Source organism: Hypomesus nipponensis, chromosome 2, assembly GCF_054491055.1.
Source record: "Hypomesus nipponensis isolate SF chromosome 2, ASM5449105v1, whole genome shotgun sequence".
Lineage (NCBI taxonomy): Eukaryota > Metazoa > Chordata > Actinopteri > Osmeriformes > Osmeridae > Hypomesus > Hypomesus nipponensis.
Window position 1 is genome coordinate 21,051,199 of NC_140362.1, and position 26,323 is coordinate 21,077,521.

General features: G+C 45.3%; 3 protein-coding genes across 4 annotated transcripts; 1 reads left to right on the forward strand and 2 right to left on the reverse strand.

Annotated features, from left to right (window-relative positions):
- Positions 1 to 1,070: 1,070 nt before the first annotated feature.
- On the reverse strand, positions 1,071 to 11,665 carry slc2a3b (solute carrier family 2 member 3b). Of its 2 annotated transcripts, none has more exons than XM_084668812.1 (11): positions 11,410 to 11,665; positions 10,687 to 10,756; positions 8,299 to 8,406; positions 7,398 to 7,558; positions 6,834 to 7,074; positions 6,383 to 6,545; positions 6,009 to 6,196; positions 5,344 to 5,448; positions 4,663 to 4,764; positions 4,184 to 4,387; positions 1,071 to 3,841 (listed from the first exon to the last, which is right to left on the reverse strand). In XM_084668812.1, exons 2-11 carry the CDS (start codon positions 10,708 to 10,710, stop codon positions 3,584 to 3,586), a joined length of 1,554 nt encoding a protein of 517 aa, XP_084524938.1. In that variant the 5' UTR covers positions 10,711 to 10,756; positions 11,410 to 11,665; the 3' UTR covers positions 1,071 to 3,583. The 2 variants fall into 2 exon arrangements, with proteins under 2 accessions (XP_084524938.1, XP_084524939.1); XM_084668813.1 differs by lacking the exon at positions 11,410 to 11,665 and adding an exon at positions 10,868 to 11,194.
- Positions 11,666 to 13,277: 1,612 nt separating this feature from the next.
- Positions 13,278 to 15,553, reverse strand: cox6b2 (cytochrome c oxidase subunit 6B2). Its single transcript, XM_084668814.1, has 4 exons — positions 15,463 to 15,553; positions 14,786 to 14,921; positions 14,513 to 14,613; positions 13,278 to 13,515 (listed from the first exon to the last, which is right to left on the reverse strand). The coding sequence occupies exons 2-4, from the start codon at positions 14,889 to 14,891 to the stop codon at positions 13,462 to 13,464; spliced, it is 261 nt and encodes an 86-aa protein (XP_084524940.1). The 5' UTR covers positions 14,892 to 14,921; positions 15,463 to 15,553; the 3' UTR covers positions 13,278 to 13,461.
- Positions 15,554 to 17,186: 1,633 nt separating this feature from the next.
- On the forward strand, positions 17,187 to 25,980 carry rasip1 (Ras interacting protein 1). The gene is made up of 16 exons (XM_084668816.1): positions 17,187 to 17,497; positions 18,698 to 18,819; positions 19,129 to 19,574; positions 19,787 to 20,035; positions 20,282 to 20,514; positions 20,927 to 21,091; positions 21,607 to 21,811; positions 22,338 to 22,636; positions 22,787 to 22,948; positions 23,393 to 23,433; positions 23,651 to 23,805; positions 23,969 to 24,081; positions 24,180 to 24,471; positions 24,571 to 24,734; positions 25,045 to 25,186; positions 25,300 to 25,980. The coding sequence occupies exons 2-16, from the start codon at positions 18,698 to 18,700 to the stop codon at positions 25,476 to 25,478; spliced, it is 2,967 nt and encodes a 988-aa protein (XP_084524942.1). The 5' UTR covers positions 17,187 to 17,497; the 3' UTR covers positions 25,479 to 25,980.
- The last annotated feature ends 343 nt before the right edge of the window (positions 25,981 to 26,323 follow it).

Here is a 26,323-nt window from a genome sequence, read left to right on the forward strand (position 1 = left end):
GAGAGAGAGAGAGAGAGAGAGAGAGAGAGAGAGAGAGAGAGAGAGAGAGAGAGAGAGAGAGAGAGAGTGGAAAAAAAATGGGCAAACCAGTTTGGCTGGTCCTTAGAACAACTGTCTAGACATGCCGAGATATGTCTTTTCTCTTTTCATTTCTTGGTGCACAACTGAATTGCAGAGTTGGCATGAAATTATGGCATTGCTCACATAGCTGAATACTTTAACAAGCATTTCTTCAAACTGCGGCATGCATGGACTTTTCATTTTGAGTCACACTGTTTTATGAAATTATCACAAATGGGATGCAATTTGAATTCCATCGTCTGTCTTGCTCTACCCCCTCTCTTTCCCTGTCTCTCCTTCCCTCTCCCTCTCTCCTTCCCTCTCCTTCCCTCTCTCTCTCTCTCTCTCTCTCTATCTCTCTCTCTCTCTCTCTCTCTCTCTCTCTCTCTCTCTCTCTCTCTCTCTCTCTCTCTCTCTCTCTCTCTCTCTCTCTCTCTAAGACACATACACTCTCATAGGAGTTCTCATCCAGACAGAATTTAGACACACGCTCACATGCCCATCGCAAACTGCACACAGCGTCCCAACGCTCTCCCCTATCAGCTAGTGACATCTACTGGTCAAACTGAGATACTACAGATTAATCATGCTGAAATACTTACTGTATATGCTCCAATTCTTTATAAAGGGTGATATTTCAATAGGTTATCTGGGGAGGCCACGGTAGAACTAGAATGACAGGAGAGCCCCAGTACCCCCATTTTTATCATAAATTATTTTCTATGGAGAACCTATGGTTTTGTAAAAATCTATTGGTTGTTTGGTACAGTATTGCCATTATGCAGTTATGATGTAATACTAAAAAGATGCAAACTTTAGATGCACACAAAAGATACACACATATTCGACACACACATTTATTGTGACTTAATATTACAATAAGAATGTTATCTGTGGAACTTTTTTTTTACTCTGTTAAGCGCAGAGCAGAATTATATCCAGTATGTTATCTAAACATATAGAGATGAATCCACAAACTGGTAGAAATAAACACAAATTCAAGTCACACATTTCAAGTAGGATAGAGATTTAATTTCCTTTTAGTGGCTCAAAGCTTGAGTGACACAATGACAGATAACACAAAACAGTCGTCTTGACGGCGTGAATATTTCTCTGGTTCTTCTCATCTCTCCTATTGTCATTTTTGACCCTACACATGTGCACATTTATATTTCCATCAAAATAAATTAATTCACAAGAGTGCCTATCGAACTGCAACATATACACAATATATTTTTTACATGTACATTTTGCAGAATATATATATGCAATGGAAAAGAATGGTATAGCACCATATTAAAGACTGTATGCAGCAGGACTGTGATCAGAGGGCAAGCAGAAACCATCACTGGGAATACACGAAACACAGTCATGAGAACAGAGCTACTGTTAAGAGAACAGCCATGTCTACAACACACAGATATCCTGTACATACAGACACACCACCTTGTACCGTATTCACAACCGTCTATGATTCGCCAGATTGCCAAAGTGCTCGGTGATAGGTTACTTTTAGGCCAAGGGACGAAAGAGTGCACAGTACATTTAGGAAAATATAGCAACAGATTCCGTGCACACACATAAGCCTATGCTGGAAGATTGACCAGTGTTAACAAATCATTAATATACATAGAATAACAACGTCTGTTGCTGAGCCTGACATGATAAACCACTCTCAGTACAACTTTATAGATACATATATCTAACTGTAAGCCATTTTAGGAATGGTTACGTACAAGTTACATTCTAGTGTTCAGTTAGTGTTGGAAATAAAATAATCCTGTCATTTTATTAACATGTAACACTCTTTATTTGTATCTCTTAAATATTTATTTTTTTACTGATCTATACTGTGTGTATAATTATGTCTCTGTATCATTCTGTCTGTATTCAATTGTTATCATTCATGGCATTTCGTTCAGTCTCTCTCTAGTGCGTACTAGTGTGTCAGCGTGTCTGACCTCAGTCAACATACATAAGGGTGTACATGCCACATGAACCATATATCAACTGAGTTTTCAACTCAACTCATCTGGACTGAACACATGTAAACAGGACACATCTGTTAAGTCCGTTTTTACAGTGGTTGTGATGGTCAGCTGCGTCAAGGTGCACGTTGCATGTTACCTCACACATCCAAAACGTTTCAAGGCCACAGGTCACACAACCACCAACACATTATTTTCTCACAGAACTAAATGCCGCCATCTATGTTTTGATTGAATGTTTAGGAATTGATAAGACACGTGAGGTTAGTTCTTCCAGTGATCTATGCGCAGTAATCACACAGAATGACCTTGAGGTTAAGTCCCACAGAACTGACCACTTGCACACCTCCACCTGAATATGCTGCAGTAAGGCGTGGCATCTAGGCGTGGTACCTAACACCATATTCTGATACAATACTGATGCATCAAAACGCTGAAACATTAACAGTGTTTGCCACCATCTTCATACAAAAAAGTCATACCTTTATATAAGGATACAATTACATGAAATGATATAGAATATCAGTTGTGTTCCATGTGGACATTCCGTTTTGTTCCCTGGGTGGAGCAGAGTTATATAAGAGGAAAGACAGTCAGACGGCTGAGTGGTTAGGGAATCGGGCTAGTAATCAGAAGGTCACTGGTTCGATTCCCGGCTATGCCAAATTATGTTGTGTCCTTGGGCAAGGCACTTCACCCTACTTGCTTTGGGGCGAATGTCTCTGTACTTACTGTGGATAAGAGTGTCTGCTAAATGTAAGACTGTCTGTTTAGGTCACCTCACCCATGTCAAGGCCAGAGGATTCTAGATAAACCGCTGAACATTTCTGGATCAAGCTGTCAAGCTTTTCTACCCTGACCCCAATACATTTAATCCAAAATCCTGTTCCCCTTTTAACCACTCCGGTACTGTGGCTTGGTACTGAAAACCTATTGTACGTTTTCATCAACTATTTTTCTTGAAATGTCTACGAATATAAAGAACAGGGACATGGTACTAACACTTATCTCATTAGGCAACAAATAGCACTGATGTGTAACATTAATTCCAGTGAATTTCCTTAATTATTTTGGCATTGGTAGCAACTAAAAATGCCCTTAATAATTTAGTGGCTAATACTCTTGGGCTCTCATTAAATTGCACGCAATTTCCTGTAAAAGGGCTCACACAGCCTCGACACACACACACACACACACACACACACACAAACACACACACACACAAACACACAGGAACAGAATCATCACTCTTGCGTCAACTATGAACTCCAAAGCCAAATTATTGGATGATCCTGTGTTATAATATCTTCTAAATAGCATCTGTGTTACTGGCTTTGACCCTATTTCCCACTCAACACACCTCAACACAAAATCTGCAGTTTTTTTTATATGTAACCCCCTTTAGCGAAAGGGACTAATACCTCTCCCTGCTTTCAAATGTCCAATTGAGAGTCAATGGACAATGCACTTTTCAACTTTAACTCCATTCAGTATATGTATACGTGGCAGTTGTTGGACCATCAACTGGCTGTCTACTAAGGGTTCTGCGAAGCTCCTGTCTTTGCTTTCTCATCTATTGGAAACTCAACCATCGGAACTTTCTCCGTCGTCGGGGAAGTAACCACGCCTTCTGTGGCTGGGGATTGGGCGGAGCTCGCGGCGGTTGCGGCGAATCCCCTGGCGATGTCATCGAAGGTCCGTCCTTTGGTCTCGGGCACGCGGAAGTAGGTGAAGATGAAGAAGGCGATGAGGAACACGGTGAAGATGATGAAGACGTAGGCCCCACATAGCTCCTGGAGGAGGGGGGGAGGGGCCAAAGGAAGGTGGTGAAATCTCCGTACGTTCGTATGTTTAGGCGTGGGCCGTGTGTTTTAATACAGAGGCATCAAACGGGATCAGTTTCCTGCTTCACTGCTGACGTTTGAGATGAACTACAATACGTACAGATACGTCCTTTATCTTGATGAAATCTTTTAAAACTTTATCTTTAAACATCTATTGCTTGTCCTTGCAAGAGGGAGAGGAAGAGAGAGAGAAAGATAAGAAGAGAGAGAGAGAGAGAGAGAGAGAGAGAGAGAGAGAGAGAGAGAGGGGGAGGGGGGAGGAAACAGAGAGGATGTATGTCATGTACGTACCTGTAGTTTGGGGAAAGAGAGGCCGACCAGGAAGTTGGCGGTCCAGTTGGAGCACCCAGAGACGGCCATGGCAGCAGGCCGGGGGCCCTGGGAGAACAGCTCGGCCACGATGAACCAGGGAATGGGACCTGGACCCATCTCAAAACTGGCCACAAAGCCAAACACGGCAAAAATGGCCAAGTAGCTGAGGGACGGGTTGTCATTCTGCTCACAGAGGGAGGGGAGGGGAGGGGAGAGAGGGGAGGGGTGGGGAAGGGAGGGGAGAGAGAGATGGGAGGGGTGGGGTGGGGAAGGGAGGGGAGAGAGAGAGGTGAGAGAGAGAGAGAGAGAGAGAGAGAGAGAGAGAGAGAGAGAGTGAGAGAGAGAGAGAGAGAGAGGTGAGAGAGAGAGGTAAGGGTGGAGAACAAAGGAGGGATTTCAGGAGAAGAACAGAAACATCAAACCAGACAAGCCCTGTGGTGTTTCAGGGAGTCACTCACCACCAGTGAAAGAGAGATGGTCATGAGTATAGCAGACACAGCCATTCCAGCCAATCCAATCAGGTGCAAGGTCCTACGTCCCGCCCTCTCAACCAGGAACAGCTGCCAATCAAAGAGGGAGGTTGTTATCAACAAGTGTTGATGGGCATTATAACTCAAGTGCTAAAACAAGGCTATGGAAGCAAATCAGTGACATAATGTTTAAGGCATTGAATACGTAATATTGAAACTAAAATTGTGTTGGTTTTGAATTCACCTGTTTAAAATGTATTTCAATGTTAAAAAATAAAATCTTATCCAAAAATTCGAGTTTCATGAATTCAGTTTGCTCAAATTCGAACAGCAAATTCAGATCCCAAAAAGTAAAAAAAATCTACCTTCAGAAATACAAATAGAACCAAATTCAGGCTGTTTAAATTCGAATAGTAAAATTCTGATCGAAAAATTCGCGAAGTTCGAATTTTTGCCAGCATGAATTTGGTTTAATTTGAATTTAAAAACCCTGAATTTTTTAATCCAATTTTTGGGAGGAAATAAATTACAATTTCGATTTAAAAGACGTGAATTAAAAACCAACAAATTTGGTTTTGTTTAAATTTCTATATTAAGTATTCAATGCCTAAACATGACGTCACTGATTTGCTTCCATACAAGAACCCAACAAAGCGTTAAAACACCTACAGACACCACGGTGAAGAGCGTGTTGACCACTCCAGCTCCGATCGTAGCAAAGATGGGCTGCGTCACCCCAGCAGTCGCAAATATACCAGTGGAGTAATAGAACACCTGGAAAACAAAAGAGGTTTTTAATTATTATTATTACATCCACCGTCCACCTGTATTTCAAAATAAAAGCATTGCATTCATATACAAAGTGAATGTGGATGTTATGTAATACATCCAGGTGTCCACTTGTGTTTCAAAATAAAAGCGTTGTATTAAATTACAAAGTGAGACTGGATGTTGTGTGCTGTGCGGGTGGCCGTCGGTGTGTAAACAGGATAAGGAGTGATATTGATGGGTGGGTGGCATAGCTGTCAAAGGGTTAACTGGCACAGAGGCCTTGACCTTCAACTAAAGAGCTCTTGTGATTGGCTAATACAATTCTGTCGACACTGACACAGACTGTCACCTGCCCTAACTGACCTTTTAAAGAGGCAATCATCTTTCAATATCCCTGTGATTATAGCCCATCCTCTGACCCTATTAGTCTCAATGCAGCCCCCTCCCTCCCCAAGTTCTGAACGGTGACAATGATTTGAATGTGCAAGGCTTAAGGCTGTTAATTTCAATCGCATGTCCCCTCTTTGTGTTGCATTGCATTGTGGGAGTTGCAGTCTACTTACCGCGTTGATACCGGAGAGCTGTTGGGAGAGCTGTAGCATGATGGCAATGATGATTGGCTGACGATAGGCAGGGGAGCGGAATAGTTCTGGGATGGTCACCTTCTTCTCCATGGCCATCTTCATCCCTTCCTCCTTCATCTCCTGGATGTCCTCGTTGATGTCCTCGGTGCCGCGCAGACGCACCAGTGCTGGAAGAGCGAAGGAGAGAGGAGAGGAAGGACAGAGGGACGGATAGAGGAACACGGTTGGTGCAACGTTGAAAGAGGAAGCAAGATGCAACTGCAAACCTTGTTGCCCCCCCCCCCCCCCAGGCGAAAAATGGTCTCAAACCTCCCCTGATTGGTCTACTGGTGAACAGAAGAGTGGTGTCTGACCTTTGCGCGCCTCCTCCTCCTGGTTGAGGCTGATGAGCATGTAGCGGGGGCTCTCGGGGCAGAAGTGCAGCAGGACGGTCTGCAGCACGGCAGGCACAGCCGTCAGGCCCAGCAGCAAGGGCCACAGCAGGTCGGAGCCCAGGAGAGACTCCAAACCAAAGATCTGGAACACGGAAACACAACCGGGGGGGGGGGGGGGTGATCTCACTAGCCAGACCATAAGTTTGAAACACAGAATAGCTAATCTAATCACAGTTTGTTCGCTTTTGCTCTGCGTAAGAGTTGAACTGTTTATCTGATCAAAGGCATGGTGTTCTTCCATTTCAATAGTGTGTTTATCTATTGATGTGCTTCAACGATATCAATCCAGGTCTGAGTCAGGTCAGGTTGGGTCAGGGTCATTACACCAGCGTACGGTAGACCCAGGTCAACGCCCAATCCGGCGAGTTACCTGCGCCACCAAGATGCCGATCACCACGCCCAGCTGGTGCAGGGTGCCGAAGGCGCCTCTGAGGTTGGTGGGAGCGATCTCTCCAATGTACATGGGGGTGAGGCCGGTGCACAGCCCGCAGAACAGGCCGATCACCAGGCGCCCGAGGATGACCATCTCAAAGGAGCGACACAAGCTGGACAGCCCCATCAGAACAGCCCCCAGAATGGCCAAGCTGTTGGCCAGCAGCATGGATTTACGCCTGGCGACACGGGGAGGAACCTGCGGTCAGTAAAAGCTAATCCATGTTTCAAGGAGTTTGAGTTGAACCAGGGCCTTCGGGTTACATTCACATTTAGTCATTTAGCAGACGCTCTTGTCCAGAGCGACTTACAGGAAGTACAGGGACATTCTCCCCGAGACAAGTAAGGTGAAGTGCCTTGCCCAAGGACACAATGTCATTTGGCACGGCCGGGTATCGAACTAACAACCTTCTGATTCATAGTCCAACTCCCTCACCGGTCAGCCATGACAATCCCGGTTAGAACTTGGTACAACGCCTTGAGGCTCATTCACGGCTCTCACCTGCCAAACTTGTCCACCATGGCTCCTACTGACAGGGATCCGGCCATGCCTCCCACGCTGAAGATGGCCACCGCAAAGCTCCAGATCAAGGTGATGGAGCCCGGGGAGAAGGGCGTTTCGAAACGCTCCGTCGTCACGTTCTCAAAGAAGGTACGCAGTTTCTGGCACACGCAGACACACACACAGAGGAGGATTTGAAACAAGGATCGGCCATTTTGTACCGTGTACGAGGATCCAATGAGCATGTTCACTGGATGTTCTCTGTTCTGGTGCTGAATTCCCCAGGAGGTATCCCCTCTGAGCCCCAACAGGCCTGGGGAGAACCGGCCCCAGGGCCCCATGCTGGTTTCAAACCCAGGACCTTCTAACTGTGAGTTAGCAGTACAAACACAAGGCCACCATGTCCATATTTGTTCTGTGGGGCTGCCAGGTGCAGACCAGCATTCTGTTCTATCTCCTTGGGGCCATGACAGTTCATATTGCAGCTTTACACAGTAGATTGGAAAATCCTGAAAAGATAGGCCAACCCTGTGTGAGGGAATTTCAATAATTCATACATTTTTCACACAATCAAAGATGTACGTGTCCACATGCACACACACACATAGTAGTAGACAGCATGTGTCTTGTCACTTGTTTGTTTCACAAGGAGTGATGCAATACCAACCTAAAACTAGCAACTTCCTGAAAAGATATGACAGAGTAGTGTCTAAGAAATCCACTGTAGTGTCATCCATTTGTCTATTTGGCTCCATATGGCCTCTTGGCATAACGTTTGGCAAGGTCTTCAAAGGAGTCTTAGATACTCAACTACTGTCTACGTTATTCTCACACACACACACACACACACACACACAGGTACGCACACGTACACAAACAGACACTATGAACACACACATACCTGTTCAGGGGCATTGATGACCCCAGTGTTGTAGCCAAACTGCAGGGATCCAATGACTGCCGTGGACACACAGAACAGGAGATAGCCAGTGATGCCCTTCTTATTAGGCTGGAGAGAGAGACAGTGTATGTGTGACGTAGAGAGACAGACATAAAGGGAGAGACAGGTAGCCGAAGAACAAGAGAGACAGACAGGGAGAAAGAGAGACACACAGAGAGAAGGAGAGAGAGACAATGCAAGAAAGGAAAATAAAATCACACTTTACTAATGCATATGGATGAGCAGCTGTACAAGAATTGTGCCACGTGGTCATCTGACTTTCCGTCCAAGTTGCCCTTACAAAGCTCTTGCTGTTAACGGGGACAGTGGCAGGAGACACGCTGGCAACACAATGACATCACTTGTTCGCTCCTTCCCTCCCTTCTGCTTTCTCACACAGCCATGCAAGGTGTTTCAAAACATGGGAATGTTTCGCAACCATTATTCTTTTTTTTTACTGGTGATTGTGAGTGTTATGAAGATATCGACATCTTCACATCGGTAGATGGAGATTTGACGCCTGCATGTGTCAGGCCAGTGCAGAAACATAACAAGAAGAATGGAGTTAGTAATCTGAAGGTTGCCAGTTTGATTCCCGGCTGGTGCACATGACGTTGTGTCCTTGGGCAAGGCACTTCACCCTACTTCCCCTCGGGGAGAATGTCCCTGTACTTACTGTAAGTCGGTCTGTATAAGAGCGTCTGCTAAATGACTACATGTAAATGTAGTTAACCACATTTGCCAAGGAGACTGATCATAGGAGACAGTGGATAAGTGTCTATGACATTGTGAACGCTCTAGGCTGCGGTGTCTGGTTTATGGTCCTGGCCTGGACTGGCTGTTCTGTCCTGTTCCGATAAATCAAACAAGCCTTTTTGTCATGGCTGAGCAGTTCATTTCTTACCCAGAAAAACAGTACAGTAGTGATGCCATGACGACTGCAGAGATGCACACAGACAATGAGAGACATAGGTAACTCTTAAAGGAGAAAAATAATGCCTACATGTGTTGCCATTGTAGACGTAGAAACAGACGCGTAGTAAAAGTCAAAAAGTGCAATAGGTCCACCACTACATGTATCATTTACTATTAGTCTTCACAACTTACGTGATAAGTGTGTGGTATTGCACAACTCAACATGCTGTGACAGGCACCGGAGGAAAGGGAGTTGCAGGAGAATTCTGTTACTGTGTGTGTGTGTGTACGTGTGTGTGTGTGTACGTGTGTGTGTCATGTCAGTTTTAGGTAATCGGTCAACAGTCAGTTTGTGTTGCGTTGTATTTCCCCCCCATTCATGTTTAACAGTGTGTCAACGTAAAAGAATGTTCACTACGGGTTTGTGCATGTTTGTCTGTATGGGTGGTGGGGGTGGGGGTGGTGGGGGTGGTATGGGGGTGGGGGTGGTGTGGGTGGTGTGGGTGGGGGAGGTGTGGATGTGCATGCTGGATAGTGGAGTTTCATTGTAAAATAGATTAAGCCGTTCTGGTTCCACTTCCTTCATCTGCCACAGACAGTGATTGACTCTCGCTCCCTCTCTCTCCCTCTCTCTCCATCTTTCTGCCTCCTGCTCCTATGTCTCTCGCCCACTCCCCTGTTTCTACATGATGCCCCCTCTGCACCACCATTTCCCCTCCCATTCTCTCTCTCTCTGTCTCTTTCTCTTGCTCTCTCTATCCTTAAATTATTTCTCTTTCACTCACACACTCTTTTCTACAAGAACCTCTATTTTACACCAGACAGCAGAGGAGAAAACCTTTACCATGAAAAACAGCGAAACCCACCTCCTCCACCCAAAACTCAAATGATGCATCCTGTTTTGAGCCTCAGAGCACTCAGGCCTGGCAAAACACGGAACTAGTATCTGAAGATTTACCAATGAACAACAGAGTATAGCGCTCTATACCCTTCTCACCTACAAGCACGTACAGGCCGGGAAATGAAACAGGTTGAGACAGGTCATCTTTAGCTGGGTATGTCAGTCTGGATCACCGTATCACTGTCCTTTTCCTTCGAGCATGGGCAGACTACATGTATTCATTTAGCAGACGCTTTTATCCAAAGCCGTACACCCTGTCCCTGTTCTTCCAAATGCCGAGAAGAAAAGTATGGAATATCTCTTCTGTCTCCTACACTCTAAGCCCATTCTCAGTCATGAAGTGAGACTCAAAGCCCTGCTGGGTCACAGCCCCCGTTGGTTATTGTTCACGGGAGGCAAATGTTGGTGGCATGCGCAAGAGAATTGGTGGGGAAGGGTGAATACTCTACTATAGTGCAAAGTATGTGAAATTAAAACAGTTGAAAGGCGATATTAATAAAAGCTATGAGATAAGCTGATCTAATGGTGCTTACCTTTTCATCATCCATCTTCTCCATCTTTGATCCTGGATCAGTAAACACTGAACTCTGTACAAACGTTTTGCTGAGGAAAACATACAGCAAAAACACATTAGATGACTTTCACACAATGCCTAATTGTGAATCTTAAAAGTAAAAGCATCCAACAACAAACATCTAAAAAATAAATCCTTACAGAGAGAATAGCCTTATCTTGCCAGATACAAACTCATGGGTTCTTCAGCAAGTCAAGTCGAGCTGCAGATCAAGGAGCTTTCCTCTTTTGTGGGATATTCATCACGAGTCAAGTGTTATAACATCCCTCGCCCTATCTCCTCCCTCCTAATCTTCAATGCTTCTACCCAGTCTTGTTGTATTTAGGAAAATTATTAATTGTTTTGTATCTATCATCGTATTAGCGAATGTAGAGAGAGGTGACGGGAAGACTGTGGATTTATTTTAGGGATTATGTAACTACAATCTACAGGTTACTGTTAGTGCGTACAGTAACGCTGCCGTTTTTATACTGCCTGTATATATTCTGTAATGTGTGTGAAATAAATATAAGCATGCTATCTTAGAAATATGCTATATCTATTATTAATTCATCAGAAAGAAATACGCATATTTGTAAACATTTTAAAAAGTATCAGTTAATCGAAGATCAGTGATCTATGGAAACTGGAAAACAAAAAATCACATAATTTCATTAAAGGTCATATAAAATGTTGGATTTACCTCAATTAGTGCCAATAGTAATTGTTATCAAACCCAGATGAGTTTGCTGTTCGGATTATTCTTCATTTAGGCTACTCCACCCTCCCTCGTCAGTTGATTTATAAAGGAGGATGGTACAAGACTGTTGGCAAGTTCCCCAGCTTTGACCACATCCGTGTTTGCATCTCTCGGAAGAGATCCTGCTCAGAAAGCGCAGGTTTTCTTGCTTAAAACCACTCGCAATGTGTCAACCAGAATGTGGCAGAGGGACGTGCCCGAGATCGTGTCTGCTGGTTAGAGATGGGGAACAAACGCTCCCTGTGAATAAGGTCTCTGTGCTGCCCACCGCGCGGCCCACCGGGTGCGCGAGAACAAAAGACGATGTGCGCGGTGCTCGGACACAAAGCACGGTCATGCAGAAATCATAAGACCAGTAGAGTGGGTGGTCAGGGGTGAAAGAGCCCTCGGTAATTCTTGATACATTTCTAATCTTCATAGCCCACTTAAATCCTTGTCTGGAATTTGACAACACTCTTAAAATGCACCAAATCCAGATTGTTAGGGCACCTTAAATGCCTAGAAGTCTGAGCTTGAACTATCCCTGTGTGGGTATTGTACAGTTGACTGCAGATCAAGAGATTTTCAGTCCACCCCTAATTAATACATGCACCCCTATGGGTGAACAATTTCTCAGTGGAAGGGATCAGTGAGGTAAGAAGCTAATAGACAACGTTGGGTCAGAGCTATAGATATGTCTATGGATTCAGCAGCAGAGACAGATGCTGCAAGCCTACTCAGCAGAGTGGTAGGTACTGTGGATTGGCAGGGGATGAGCCAGACCCTAAGAAGATGGGCATGGTTAGGCTTCATGGTTGGATGACATCTAACAGGGGTGCTTTGTGGGAGAGGCCAGGTTACGGGGTATAAAATGGTAGCCTGATCCAAATTTAAACTGACACACTTTGTTTGAGCTTAATGTTTGGGTGCACACCGTCTATGGACAACTGGTGGGGGAATGGAAGGGAGTGAGAGGCGAGATGGTTCTGTAGTTGGTTAATTAGTCAGAAAACAGGGAGTGAGAAGGAACTCAACAAAGGAGAGCTCTGTGTTTCTGTCTTTAATCATTCAGCTGCCTTTTCTACAACAGGAAGTAGAACAGGAACTGGACCCCCACTATGTGAGGCTGATTCTCAGAAGGCTGTGCTATCAGCCTTCCTTTCCCATAAAAGCTGACATCATTCTCTGACTTTAAATTTTCAGCAAATACCAGGGCAACTTCAGCCTGTAAGACTCACTAAACCGTACTTTATAGGCAATTCCACAAAGCTGATAAATCCACAGCAACAGGTTCTGCTTTTGGCATAGAAAGGAGTAACAGATTGCAGTCCAACACCTAACCTTTACACCCCAGCCCAGTAGATGGCAGTAATGAACCATTAAGTTGGTTTCCAACCTGTTAAACCTCACCAGAGAACACAAATTGGGTAACTTGTTTTGTTTTCAAGACTACTAATATTGATTTGAGGATAGCATTATTGATTTGACTTGTCTTTCTATAGGTCCTGGTTTGAATTCAGTATTGATACTGTTAACCTGTTTACGCTGTTAAAAAGTAGGCCGTGACTGTCCAGTACTGTTAGATGGGTGATTGCTGCCATCTACTGGACAAGGGCTGCTGGTGCAGTAGGAGACATGAGATACCAAGGGCTCGGTAAACACAGAATCAATAAAAACAAGATACGTAAGAAATATTTGTGTGTGTATGTGTATATATATATTATATATATATAAATATATATAAATATACACACACACACATCAGTGTTGTTATATTTTTCAGGTGAAGAGTATTCAAAAAATAAAGACAAAGGAAACACCATCAGGCAGTCTTTGGCTGAATAAAAACTTGTGCGTGTTTTTATTAAGTCTTTATATTATGTAACATTAGAAACATTATTAACATAGTTAACTAACATTTATAATGGTGTGGTACATGGTTTTCGAATGTTCTTAAGCACGCCAAAAGTATAGTTAGTTGAATGTCCAGAAGCCGTACGCCGAAGGGCGGCCATTTTAGATCCTTCCAGCAAAGCTCCCATCCCCAATCTGATCGTCCCACTTGGAGACCTGAGGGAGAAAGAAAGACAGATTAAACACATGGGAGAGGCAGGGAGGAAGAACAGGCTAACTGCAGCCTGTAAAACTCACTAAACCAGAAGAAATATCTAGGTAATTCCACACAGCTGTTAAATCCACCGCAACAAGAAACGGTGGTGTGCCAGTAGAACACTGGGACCTGTTTTGAATCAGTAAACCTAACCACCATTTCTCACAATAATCTAACCTGAGAAAAATAGGATTACTGGAGACTACATAAAACGAACATGACCCTACCTGGCAGATCAAACCCCAAGTCAGGTGCACGGCACTTGAACATTCAAATCAAATCAAATTTATTTGTATAGCCCTTTTTACACGCAAGCATGTCACAGAGGGCTTCACATACGCCCATAGAACTGCCCCTCAACCAACCTAAACCCTCAAAATTCTGGGTACCAGGGTGATTCGGACTTGCTTAAGCTTTGAACGCTCACACTAAATCGTAAAATGGCTAGAGGAACTTTGGTGTGACCCTTAGGCCTAGTTTATACTTATGTCGCCGACACTTTTGAAATGGTCGCTGACGAAGTAAAAAAGTGTCGTTGAAGCTGCTGCATTTATACTTCGGCAAACACATAGCTATGGTTACATTGTTTACGCTTTGTAGCCTAGGTGATCGATCGGAGAAAAATGGCTGTAGCTAATTTTGAGAGGCATTATAAAGGTGTGGATATGTTCTAACTTGCTCTGCCAATATCTCCTCTATTCCTTCCATCATAAACAGCTGTTGAGCGTTCACTGAAAATTCAAAACAATGCAGTCAACGACGCGTGCCGTCTATCTAGCCAATCACACTTGCGCGACACTGTGTGACGACATCAGAGCCAGTAGAAATTTCTCCTGGTAGGCGACACTTTCAAGCGACGGTTAAAAGTGTCGACCGTGACGCCATTTCTGTCGGCGACCTTTTCAAAAGTGTCTGCGACCTAAGTATAAATTGGGCTTTAGCCAATCATATCCATACCCAGCTCATGGGACACAGACTCTTGTAGACTCTCTGGTACCAGTCACACGGGGCTACGTCCTGGCCTTTGTCCGACAGGGCCTTGTTGCACCTGTGGAAGTCTGACATAGAGAGAGAAGAAGGCAAAGTGAATTAGAGCACATCAAGAAGAGAGAGAGAGAAAGACAGAGAGGAGAGAGAGAGAGAGAGAGAGAGAGAGAGAGAGAGAGAGAGAGAGAGAGAGAGAGAGAGAATGTATGTAGCTCTATGGACACAGCATTCAGTATTTCATACCCAAGTAGTTTTGAAAACAGTTGCGGGTCTGGTTGGTGTTTGGGAAACGGGCATCGAAAGGAGCCGTCCTGTAGTTCTTAATCTTCTCCTCGATAACCTCAGACATCTTCTCAATTGCTCGGTGTCACCTTCAACACTTCAATGGAAAACAGAAAGTTCACAACGGGAAAGGATTACATACGTTTAAGTTGTAGCTGGCTAATATTCACTATTCCAAAATATATGCACAGTTGTCTGAGCTAACTACACTGCAGAATGGATTGATGGTAATGGATAGCTAGCTAGCAATGGTTAGTAGAAAGTAATTTGACAGTTTTCTAGTAATCATGTCACGATCGACAACTATTTTTACTAAGATAGTGCTAGCTACCCAGGGCAACATTAGCTATTTATGACATAGTGAATTGTAAGTAGTAAAGGGCTTTGGCTACTACTAGTCCAAGTCAACTGTAAACACGGCTCCGTACCAGCAAGCTAACGCGCAATAGGCTAGCTGGGCTAGCTTGGGCCAATCATTTGTAGATTCTTGATCAAAAGTCTGACGTTATAGCATTACAGAGATGGCTTGGTTGCTTTTGAATACATATAATCCTGATCAAAAATCAAAATCTATTTTCTAATGGTTATATGTTAAATACTCATCACACAATTTAGATAATTTGATCTCAACGACCTACCTTGGGCTTGAGCTGTGTCCTTCTTCTTAGTTCTTCTTCTGTTAGTTTAGTTAGTTGTATCCGACTGTGAAATTCATACAGCGCCACCTACTGTACTGGAGTGTAGGGCCAGTCAACTAAGAATCCCAAAACCCGTCATCCCGTGTTGTGTAATGAACCAATGAACCACATCAACCAATGCTTAATATTCATGTATGAGAATTGATTTAAAAGTTAAAATTAAGCTTAAAGTTGCCTTTAGATGGTGAAACCACAACTTTCACTTTATGGACCATTAAGGTGTGATAGCAGGTATGGCCTCTATTCAGTGATGTTGCCTAGGCCGGGGTTATTACATAACCTACAAACTACAGGATAACTCTGATTCTGATATATTCTACTAGTTTAAACGCCAGGTCAGGTGACATGATCAGTAGAACTTGCCTCTGTCCCAAGATGATTGAGGCTTACTCTGATTAGTTGAATCTGAAAGCCGAACAAAAAAATTGTAATCTTGAATCAAACATCAAATACCTTCATAGCCAAACTAGGTTTCTCAAAATCAATTTACAGAAGTTGCTTTGAAATGCTTTATTTTTTGTTGTTGCTCTCTAGCAATCACAGTGTGCCTTAAAACAACAGGATGGACAATGCTGTGTCTAATCTATTTTTACCCGCCGCCTCATGTCTCTCTCCAGTAATGTTTCTGTGATTTGTAACGGAAGTTAATTGAAAAATAACAAGGAACAATTTGAAGGAAGAAAAAAAGACTAATATATAGACAGAACCTATGTCAGTAGATTGTAATTTCTCTATTTTTACCTCTTCTCTAAATGTTACTATTTGTTAGGGTAGATACTAGTTATATAATTAAACTATAGGAGTAATTTCACAAAGCCTCTAAGGCAACTACCTGGAAAAGACGATTGTTGACATCCGCATGCCAAAAGCAAACAAAACTATGAAAATCCGTGACGCAAGGGACTGTTCACAGTCCGCTGTTAGTAATATCTGTCTGCGAACAACTCTTCTTACCCTCAGAATTGAGTTTTGTCAATGTGGAGATACAGTGTGTGTTCTGGTAAACATCACTTTCTCTAGATTAATGTGTCTCGACAACATTCTTGTGGTTGTAATGCGACACACATACAGTGTACACATGCCTACACTGGAATGCAAGAATCAATCAAAACATTGTTAAGAGTGGAAGAATGAAGAATGGTGAAGTTTGCTGCTTTTCGTTCTGTTCCCTTTACTGCTCCCTCTCTCCCTCTCTCTCCTCTCCTTCCTGTCACCAGACTTCCTGTTATAGACAAGGTCATAGGTCACAGGTGTCCCTCTCTCTCGAACTTCCTGTCTTGCTTTTCCTTCTTCCTATTTTCAGCGACACAGGGATGCCTAAATGAGGCCTAATTTTATGAACCATTTACATCCTTTTAAACAGTGACCGATTTTTACCACACAAACTCACAGGGTTGATATCCATGCACATGTCTCCCACACACGTCACAATCAATCATTGTGTCTCAATATTCGTTCTCCTTTCTCTCTTAAATCCCTTATTTTTCTCGTTCTACTGTTCCATCTTATTTATTGTCTTCATAGCCGTTTGTGTGCATCGCACAAAAATGTCCCCATTTCCCTGCGCCATTGCTCTCTCTCTCTTTCTCTCTCTCTTTCTAGCTCAGGATATAGGTGTTGTCCAGTACGAAGGAAGGAAATTCTGTCACTTAGAACAATGGGCCTGTTTCTCTATCTATAGAGAGGGAGAGCTAGAGGCAGGAGCCTTTACCACAGCTAAAGAGAGAGAAAAGAAGAGAAAAAGAAGAAACAAATATTGAACAAAAAATAATATATTATTGAGAAGAAGATTTGGGAATTGAGGTGACACCTATATTGGGTCCTTTGACAATGGAGTTTATAATTTGGTGGAAAAGACGGATGCCAGGATATTGATGTACTTTATCACGGCTTCGCAGTTGATTTTAGGTGAAAAAAACTTCAATTGCAAAAGACAACTAATACATATAAAACCAAGAAGGAATACCTGTTGTTGGTAAGGTTTTTGAATATGGATTTCCTTTTGGAATGTATTGGTTTGTCAACGTTTTGGTCATTTGGGCGTTTGTCCAACTGTATTGAAAGGTTACGATGTGTTTACCACATTTGTCAACGTAGAATCTGTCACACAAATGACTACAACATCTTTTCTTAATTGTTTTTTTTTCCTAAAGAGTAAAGAAAGACTGCCATTAATCCAAAACATTCTCTCCAAAATACTGACCAGCTTCACAAGAAATTCACAAGCTTTTACAATACATTTTAGACAGGAGTCAAACTAGCAGACCAATCTAACATCACCATCTCTTTTCCAAATGTAAAGTAAAGTAACGTAAGTTGTTAAACGATGAGATTTCAGTGTAGTAGACTGCTCAGATTTAAACGGTTACGGCAGTTTGACTCCTAACAGGCCCCACGTAGAGGGGAGGACAGCTAGAGACCTTTGAGTGGGCATTTCCCTTTCAACACGACAGCTGGGTCTGAGGCCTGCAGAAGAGGCTTCCTGTTTGGAGAATGAGAAATGACACGCTATTTTCTAAATATAGAGGGCTTCTGTGAGTTTTGAAACGATGGGTATGAGACGTTTGATGTGGCCAGAGTCTTATGTGAATGATCTTATGACAAATGTGTTTTTCTTTGACCAGTAAAGTCAAACTTAATTTGGTATTCCACAACGGTGATTTCATACCATTGTTCCAGGAGCCCTGTTGAATATAGACCTTGTATCATGATGCAAGTTTTTCAGCTGACTCAAATCCGAGGATTGTGTTCGGTCAATCTGTTCTCTGGTGTGTTAGTTCATCCAAAGTACCCCCTACTGTTGACCAAACAAATACAGAAAACTCATCTGACCCTTCCCTTCATCCTGCACTGCTCTTAAACTTTTCCCTTTATTTTTTCTACCCACCGTTTTCTCTCCACCTTAACCTCCCCTACCCTGACTAATGATGATCTATCTCTTTCCCTGTGTTTCTTGTTGCCCTCTCTGTGTTTCTTGTTGCTCTCTCTCTCTCTCTCTTTCTCTCTCTCTCTCTCTCTCTCTCTCTCTCTCTCTCTCTCTCTCTCTCCCTCTCCCTCTCTCTCTCTCTCTCTCTCTTTCTCTGTCTCTCTCTCTCCCTCTCTCTCTCTCGGTCTCTCTCTCTCTCTCTCTCTCTCTCTCTCTCTCTCTATGTCTCTGTCTCTGTCTCTCTCTCAGATGGAGGGGTCTGGCAGTCCTCGTTTCAGGAAGCTCCATTTCCCTGTGGGCCTGTGGGTCAACTCACCCAGGAAACACTTTGCCAAACTGGGGGGTCGCTGGCCCAGCGCTGCCTCTGTCAAGTCAGTTTCCTAGTCTACTGTCTCCTTCCTGTTACCTAGACCTTATTAAGTCTTTAAGCAAACTGACTTGTTTTGACTTGTTGACCTTGCAGGCCAGATCAAGATTAGAGTTACATAGTGATTTGTAACACGTCCTCCAGAGCCGTTGAAAGACTGGGACTGTTTCCTCAAAAGTGCTTGCAGTTCATGTAGCTTGTCCAAATTCAGCTCTGTCAGTCATAACTCTCAGGTGACATTCCATTTCCCCCCCTCCTCCCCCCGTCAACATCCCTCCCACCCCCCCACTCCCTTTTTCTCTTCTTTCCCCAGGTCCACCACCAGCTCTGACGCAGCCTCCCTCCACGAGGCCCCCTCTGCCCCTTCCTCCTCCCTCTCTGTCTCCACCCCCTCCTTGGCTCCCTCGTCCCCCTCTCCCTCCCCGGCGTTCCTCCGGCCCCGGCCCGCCGCCCCCCAGTCTCGCACCAAGCGCCTTTCCCACCTCTTCCTGCGGGGGCGCTCTAACAGCGACCGCGACCGGGCCGTGGGGGAGAGGGAGAGAGAGTTGTGGGCCCACTCCGCAGCGCCCTCATCGCACCACTACCTGCCCCCGGCCTCCTCCACCGCCCCGGGCCTCATCAAGATCTACGGGGACGCCCTCTCCAGTGGGGCCAACTACCGCTCGCTGCTCGCAAACGTGCACTCCACCGCCAGGCAGCTCATCGCCCAGGTCATCACCCGCTACACGGAGAGGGAGAGGGAGGAGACGGAGGATGCAGGTGAGAAAGGGGAGGAGGAGGGAAGGGCTGGGCTGGGCTGGGCTGGAGGGGGCTGGTGTGTGACTTGCACAAGACTGCCACGCTGGGTCAATAAAGGAATAATGATTCCTGATATGAATAGTGTCAAACAAACATAAGACGTGACCAATCAGATGTTAATTAGAGTTGCGGCAAAACCCTTGGAATCTCCCTTGTGTCGCCTCACCTCACAGTCCTCCAGAAACATTGCCCAGAGGACTTCCTGCTGTGTGACGTCATCGGAAAGCCCATCCAGCAGCCAGATGGAGCCGTCCAATGGGAGACGGAGTGTCGGCGGGGTGTGGCCCCTTGGGAATGCCCCTTGTTATTGGTGGACATGTGGAGGCCCAAGGACGGATTTGAGCGACGCTTTGAGATGCAGAAGCGGGAAGACTACGAGAGGGAGGAGAAGGAGAGGGAGAGGGAGGGGGAAAACTATGCAGGTAACAAACGCACAACATCTGTATGTGCTGTGCTGACTACATCACACAAACCATACTGCACTGTTAAGGAAAACAGGGACATACCAGTCACTGACGTACAACCATAAAGGCTCAAATCAATTTAGTGTCCCTCTAAGAAGTCTACATGTTACACGTAGAATCCCCTTGACAGAGCAGTTGCGTGTGTTTGGATCGTCGGGTGCTCCTACGATGATGTCATGACCGGCCCGGTCTTCTTCCTGCCAGGTGTGAGGTGGAGGCGGAGTCGAATGGCGTCCGGTCCGGAGGAGGGCGAGCGAGGTCATCGAGCGCGGAATTCGGAGCTTCGGCGGAGCATCAGCGACATGAATCTCAGCCTGAGGCGTCGCCAGGGCAACCACGCTGGCGGCGACCCCCGTCGCTCCGGCAACCACCCGAACAACGGTGAAAGCGTCCAGGACAGGAAGAATATCGTGAGCATGATGACCCAGCCTGGAGAGGTGAGGACGAGCGGGCCGGGGGAGGGGAGGAGGAAGGTCTCTAGGTTTAGCCCTAGCCGGGGCTAGTAATCTGAAGGTTGCCAGTTCGATTCCCGGCCGTGTCAAATTATGTTGTGTCCTTGGGCAAGGCACTTCACCCTACTTGCTTCGGGGGGAATGTCCCTGTACTTACTGTAAGTCGCTCTGGATAAGAACGTCTGCTAAAATGACTAAATGTAAAATGTAACCGTTAAAGATTGAGAACCAGCCTGCAATACAAATTGAGAAAAGAGAAAAGGCAATTCGTAGGAAACGTTGGCCCTTGAAGAGGGTCTGAAACACATAAGAGGGTCTTAAATCTAAGCAAATGAGGAGGTATGTGGGATGATATGTGGTCAATATCAACAGTCTCACTCTCACCGCCCTCTCTCAGATTCTGGGGACGAAGATCGGATGTGAGGTGGAGCGTAGGACCAAGCCAGCTGAGGAGGAGAAGGACTACTCCAGCTGTGACCTGGAAGTGATGTCACAGAGCCTGATCCTTCCGCCCACAGACCGACCCTACTTCCTGTTACTGCAGGGATACGACCAGAGCAAGGCTAGACCTGCGCCGCCAGATTATATCACACACACACACACTAACAGACGTGCACATGTACACACAAGCAGACAAACTCACAGACACACACTCACACACACACCCATGTGCACGCAGGGCGCGTCATGCAGCGACACACACGCACACACACACACACACCCAGACACACACACACACCCTGGACATGATTTCATACCTGCATGTCTCTAATCTCCACATACCATCACTGTTTGTATCTATTTTCCAGCCTCTCCCATTCAACCAGGAGCACAATACCTCCAGAGAGCACAAGAGGCCCTCTGTGCACATCACTCCATCTCGGACAATGACCTCACATAGGTCCCCATTGTGACAAACTGTGACACTCTTCATACCATATCTCCTGCCCTCTGTGTAACTTAAGATGGCAAAGATGGCCGCTTATCGTTAAGCATGGCACTCGGAAGATAACAGCCTCCTCCGCCTTCTCTTTTCTCTCTGCCCTCCCCATCCTTGTGTTGTTGTGTTTTGTTCAGGACTTTGTTTTGTACATCATGGCGGGTCACACACACGTGTTTGGGAGAAAGCCCACCATGAGGGAGAGAGAGAAGGACCGAGAGAGGGAGAGGAAGGGGAAGAGGCCGCTGAAGGTGGAGACCTTCCTCTCGGCTCCAGACCTCCTGGTCAGACATCTCCTGGTCAGGAGGGACTCTGCTGTCCCCGAGACGCCCTCCGGACGAGGTACAGCGCTCTCACTCATCCCGCCTCCACAGCCCTGCAGGGACCACAGCTGACACACTGAAGGATGCAGAGCAGACAAGCTCCACCACAGCACATTTGACTTGTGTAGCCCTGTTTACATGCAATGTCACAGAGGGCTTTAGACACGCCCATAGAAGGCTTTAGACACGCCCATAGAGGGCTTTAGACATGCCCATAGAAGGCTTTAGACACGCCCATAGAAGGCATTAGACACGCCCATAGAAGGCTTTAGACACGCCCATAGAAGGCTTTAGACACGCCCATAGAAGGCATTAGACACGCCCATAGAAGGCTTTAGACACGCCCATAGAAGGCTTTAGACACGCCCATAGAAGGCTTTAGACACGCCCATAGAAGGCTTTAGACACGCCCATAGAAGGCTTTAGACACGCCCATAGAAGGCATTAGACACGCCCATAGAAGGCTTTAGACACGCCCATAGAACCGCCCCTCAGCAAAGCTATCCATCCATCTCTCTGACCTCTGACCCTCCTCCTGTCCCCAGCGCTGGTACGTCCTTTCAGGGGTGGTGCCGTCACGCACAACGGTGCCGCCCTGTACAGGGAGGCGGTGCTTAAACCAGGGGATGTGATTGGCCTGGGGGAGCACTTCCTCTTCCTGTACCGTGACCCCCGCGTGACCCCAGCAGCTCCTCTGGCATTGGCCCTGCCGTGGCAGGCCGACACCCCCTCCGTGTGCTGCTCTTCGGGATTGGTGGACAGACAGGAAGCGCTGAGGCAGTACCTGGGTTCAACCGAGGCCCTGTTGAAGTTCCAGCCTCGACACACTGACACCTTGCTGCAGGTGAGAACTATGCAAACTTCCAGCATAGCAACTTGTATCTAGACCTTTCTCTTTGTAATCAAGCATCCGACCTTTGGATCCAGCAAGTTTATTTTGAGTTGAAGCAAGACGGAGAATTGAGGCCTTGATGTTTGGGTCTCTGTTCCACAGGAGATTGTCTCCAAGAACTCCTCTCCAGACTCAAGCAGTGGGCCCTTAAGCCCCGCCTACCTCCTGTCCATCATGATAGACCACGCCTCCAAACACCTGGACCCAGCCCTCACACCCCAGATACTGCTTAAAGCAGCCAATCTAATCAAAGGAATTGTTTGGGTGAGATGACACACAAGTTAAAAAAATAAATCATATTGTAGACAATCACTAAACATTTAGAAATGTGGTCACGTGGGATTGTAGCTATAGCTTCTGTTCTGTCTAATGAAGAGAAAAGGTCATCTCAGAAAGGCAGACAGACAGACAGATAGTTCAGGTAGTCTTTTTACAGAAAGCTTGAGGCAGGAAGCGCTGATAGCTGATGTCACTTCCCTCCAGATGGAAAATGTTTTGTAATGGTCATGGCCAGTCAGTCCAGACTCTCATCCGTCACTGAGCCCACACATACAACTCTCTTCCTCTCTCTCTCTCTCTCTCTCTCTCTCTCTCTCTCTCTCTCTCTCTCTCTCTCTCTCTCTCTCTCTCTCTCTCTCTCTCTCTCCTCTCTCTCTTCCTCTCTCTCTCTCTCTCTCTCTCTTTCTCTCTCTTCTTCTTCTCTTGCAGGATGACATTAAGGAATTTGGGGATAAGCATCCCACGCAAAAGTAAGAAAGTTTCCATCTGATCTCCCATTTCCTCTGTTTAACTCTAACTCCCACTCGTGATGAATGATTCACATTCGAATGTTTGCAAGTCACATTGTTGTGGTAAATTCAAAACATACCGATTTCATTCTGATCTCGCCGTTGCACCAGTGAGTGCAATAACCAGTGAAGTTTATAGTAGAAAATTGGAATTCAATATAGAAACTGGTGCGTCCAGCTCTGCAGAGCAGGAGGCTGATCTGAGCGCGCCCAGTGCACAGAAGCTATCATTGGACCTTCGACCCCTGATGTTCTGGATGTCCAACGCCACGGAGCTCCTGAACTTCTTCCAGGTCAAAGTTGAAGCCATGGAAAAAGAGTGGGAGTTTGAGGGTGAGACAAAGAATTACAAATAAAGTAAAAAACTATTTTTGGTTTAGGAAAGTAGAAAAAGACATTCCTTTAGAAAAAGGGAATGTGTCATTGGATAGACAATGGTTCAGAAATAATGACAGAAAGTGTCTGTGATTCTTTGTTATTTATTGTTGCATTTCAGCTCCAGGAGATCCAGTCCTATCTGCAGACATGGACACGTGTTCTGAGGCATTGGCGCAGCTGGATGATGTCATAATGCACACGTTCCAACAATGTGTGTACCACCTCACCAAGGTAATCACACAGTAAGATTCATACCTTCTCCTGGTGTATTTCTCTAGGAACGTAACAAACAAAAACAACAAAAAACAAGTGTATCTCTCTGTCCCCAGACCCTGTACTCCCTCCTCCCAGCTCTCCTGGACACCAACCCCTTCTCCAGCGAGAAGGACAAGGACAGGGCCAGGCCCAGGGAGACGGAGGGGGGAGAGGATGGAGAGGGGGAAAAGGAGGGGGACGACGTGTCCTCCCTGCCCCCCACGGTGGCTGGGCTGGTGGAGGTGTACCGCTGCTCCCTCACGCTGTCCCGAGAGGCTTGCCTGTCCCCCCCCCTCACCTCCCAGACGTTCGGTTACCTGTTCTTCTTCACCAACACCTCCCTGCTCAACACGTTGCTGGAGAGAGGTCTGTTGGGCTGGGTTGGAGGACGTCTGTGATTTGTGTACCTAAAGTATCTGTCAGATGATTTGATTGGTCCTCTCTCTCTCCATCTCTCTCAACCAGATGGCTTGTTCTCCTGGTCCAGAGCGGTCCAGATCCGCACCAACCTGGACCTGGTTCTGGACTGGCTTCAAGGAGCTGGACTTGGAGACATTGCCTCTGAGTTCCTGAAGAAGCTTTCAGTCACAGTCAACTTCCTGTGCATCCCTAAAACCCGCCTCATCCAGGTAAAAATGTTTACACAGTTTAATTTGGTGTTACCAGACATGGCAAAAGTACACACATCCTACACTCCAGTAGAAGTTCAGATACATGTTTTTAAAGACAAAGAAACGTCGAAGTGCTGACAACACTGAAACTTTTTTCAAAATGTTTTTTTCAACCTTTAGAAACGTATAACTTAGAGATAGAACTATTAGAGCTATACTATAATGATAATGATTTGCTATTCTATAATGATAATGATTGGTTATTCTAAAATGATTGGTTATTCTAAAATGATAAATATTGGTTATTCTCCGGCCCTGACCCTACCAGTCAACCTGGACCAGCCTACAAGAGGACCACACCCTCCTCAGCCCTGCCCAGCTGAACCACCTGCTGACCAATTACAAGCTGGGCCCTGCCCGGGCCCCGCCTTCTGCTTGGGCCCCGCCCCCGGGGACAGAGCTGAGTGGAGGTGAAAAGCAGGAGGCTAACGTCAATCTTTCCAATCAAATATGTTTGCCGTTGGTTTCCCTTAAGATGTAAACATGCCCCTCTAACTAACACGCCTTGTGTCATTGACCATAGATATCTTTGAGAGCTTCTTGGACCACCCCCCTCTCATCCTACCCAATGAGACTCCTCGTCTGGACCTCTCCCAGCCAATCCCAAGCCCCGAGCTTCAAAAGGAAGTGACGCGTCTGCGTACTTTCTTGTGGGGACTTGACCAAGATGAGCTGCCAGCCAATCAAAGGACTAGGCTTTAAACACGACTAAGATGGAATCTTAGGTGGAAACTGCCCACAGGCATAAGACGGCGTTATCTAAAAACAAACCTAAACCAATAGTGAAAGCAACACACTCCACTGGTCAGTGTGGTAACCGTGGATTTTCTTTGCAAAAGGGAGGAGGTGTGATGATTAAAATATTGTTCTCCTCTACTACCGCCATGTGTATTTGACATGTTCTATCCAACTCGTTGCCTGGATGCAATTGGTTGAGACAAAAGCATCTAATTTGGGGAAATGCATTTTGATGTTAATCTTAACTCATGTATCCTTTTAGTCAATCTGTAATGGGTGCTTGATTATATCCTTGTGTAAGGAGCATAACATATATTGTAATTGAATATTATTATATTAGGTTTAATACAATGTAACTTAACTACATTTCAACCATGTTTGACCAATACATTTAATGTTTTTTTTTCTTCGTTTGCCATACGTAAATCTATCATTAAATGTATAATAAAAATAATGTTGTATTGAACTTGTTCATGTTTACTTTGTGTTATAGTCAATGAGGTCTGGCCGCTGTGGAGAGATCCTAGATCGAGCAGCGGTCAGTGCTCGCGGCTGGTTTTAAGGAAAGTTCCACAAGGTGGCGACGCAGGACTCATTCCATAGGTTTAATGATGAGTCAACATTGTGAGGGCAATTATAGAAAGCCATAATTCCTTCCGACCAAAGCCCTAATCATTAAATTAAATTGTAAGTAACTGTTACAAAGGTCCATATAGGCAAACACACATCATATATGTATATTACAACGTAATGACCATTGAACAGGAATCTCAACTGTCTGAAATGTCAGTCTGTGACTATTCATGCAG

Excerpts from the sequence above, each read along its gene's own strand:
- slc2a3b (XM_084668812.1), bottom strand. The coding sequence starts at position 10,710 with ATGGAGAAGATGGATGATGAAAAG. Across the intron at positions 8,407-10,686 it reads AGAAGATGGATGATGAAAAG|CCTAATAAGAAGGGCATCAC; the intron begins GTAAGCACCATT and ends CTCTCTCTCCAG. Across the intron at positions 5,449-6,008 it reads AGCTCTCCGGTATCAACGCG|GTGTTCTATTACTCCACTGG; the intron begins GTAAGTAGACTG and ends TTTGTTTTCCAG.
- cox6b2 (XM_084668814.1), bottom strand. The coding sequence starts at position 14,891 with ATGTCTGAGGTTATCGAGGAGAAGATTAAGAACTACAGGACGGCTCCT. Across the intron at positions 14,614-14,785 it reads CTGTTTTCAAAACTACTTGG|ACTTCCACAGGTGCAACAAG; the intron begins GTATGAAATACT and ends TCTCTATGTCAG. Across the intron at positions 13,516-14,512 it reads GTCTGTGTCCCATGAGCTGG|GTCTCCAAGTGGGACGATCA; the intron begins GTATGGATATGA and ends TTTCTCCCTCAG.
- rasip1 (XM_084668816.1), top strand. The coding sequence starts at position 18,698 with ATGGAGGGGTCTGGCAGTCCTCGTTTCAGGAAGCTCCATTTCCCTGTG. Across the intron at positions 19,575-19,786 it reads GGAGGAGACGGAGGATGCAG|TCCTCCAGAAACATTGCCCA; the intron begins GTGAGAAAGGGG and ends CTCACCTCACAG. Across the intron at positions 22,637-22,786 it reads ACACTGACACCTTGCTGCAG|GAGATTGTCTCCAAGAACTC; the intron begins GTGAGAACTATG and ends TCTGTTCCACAG.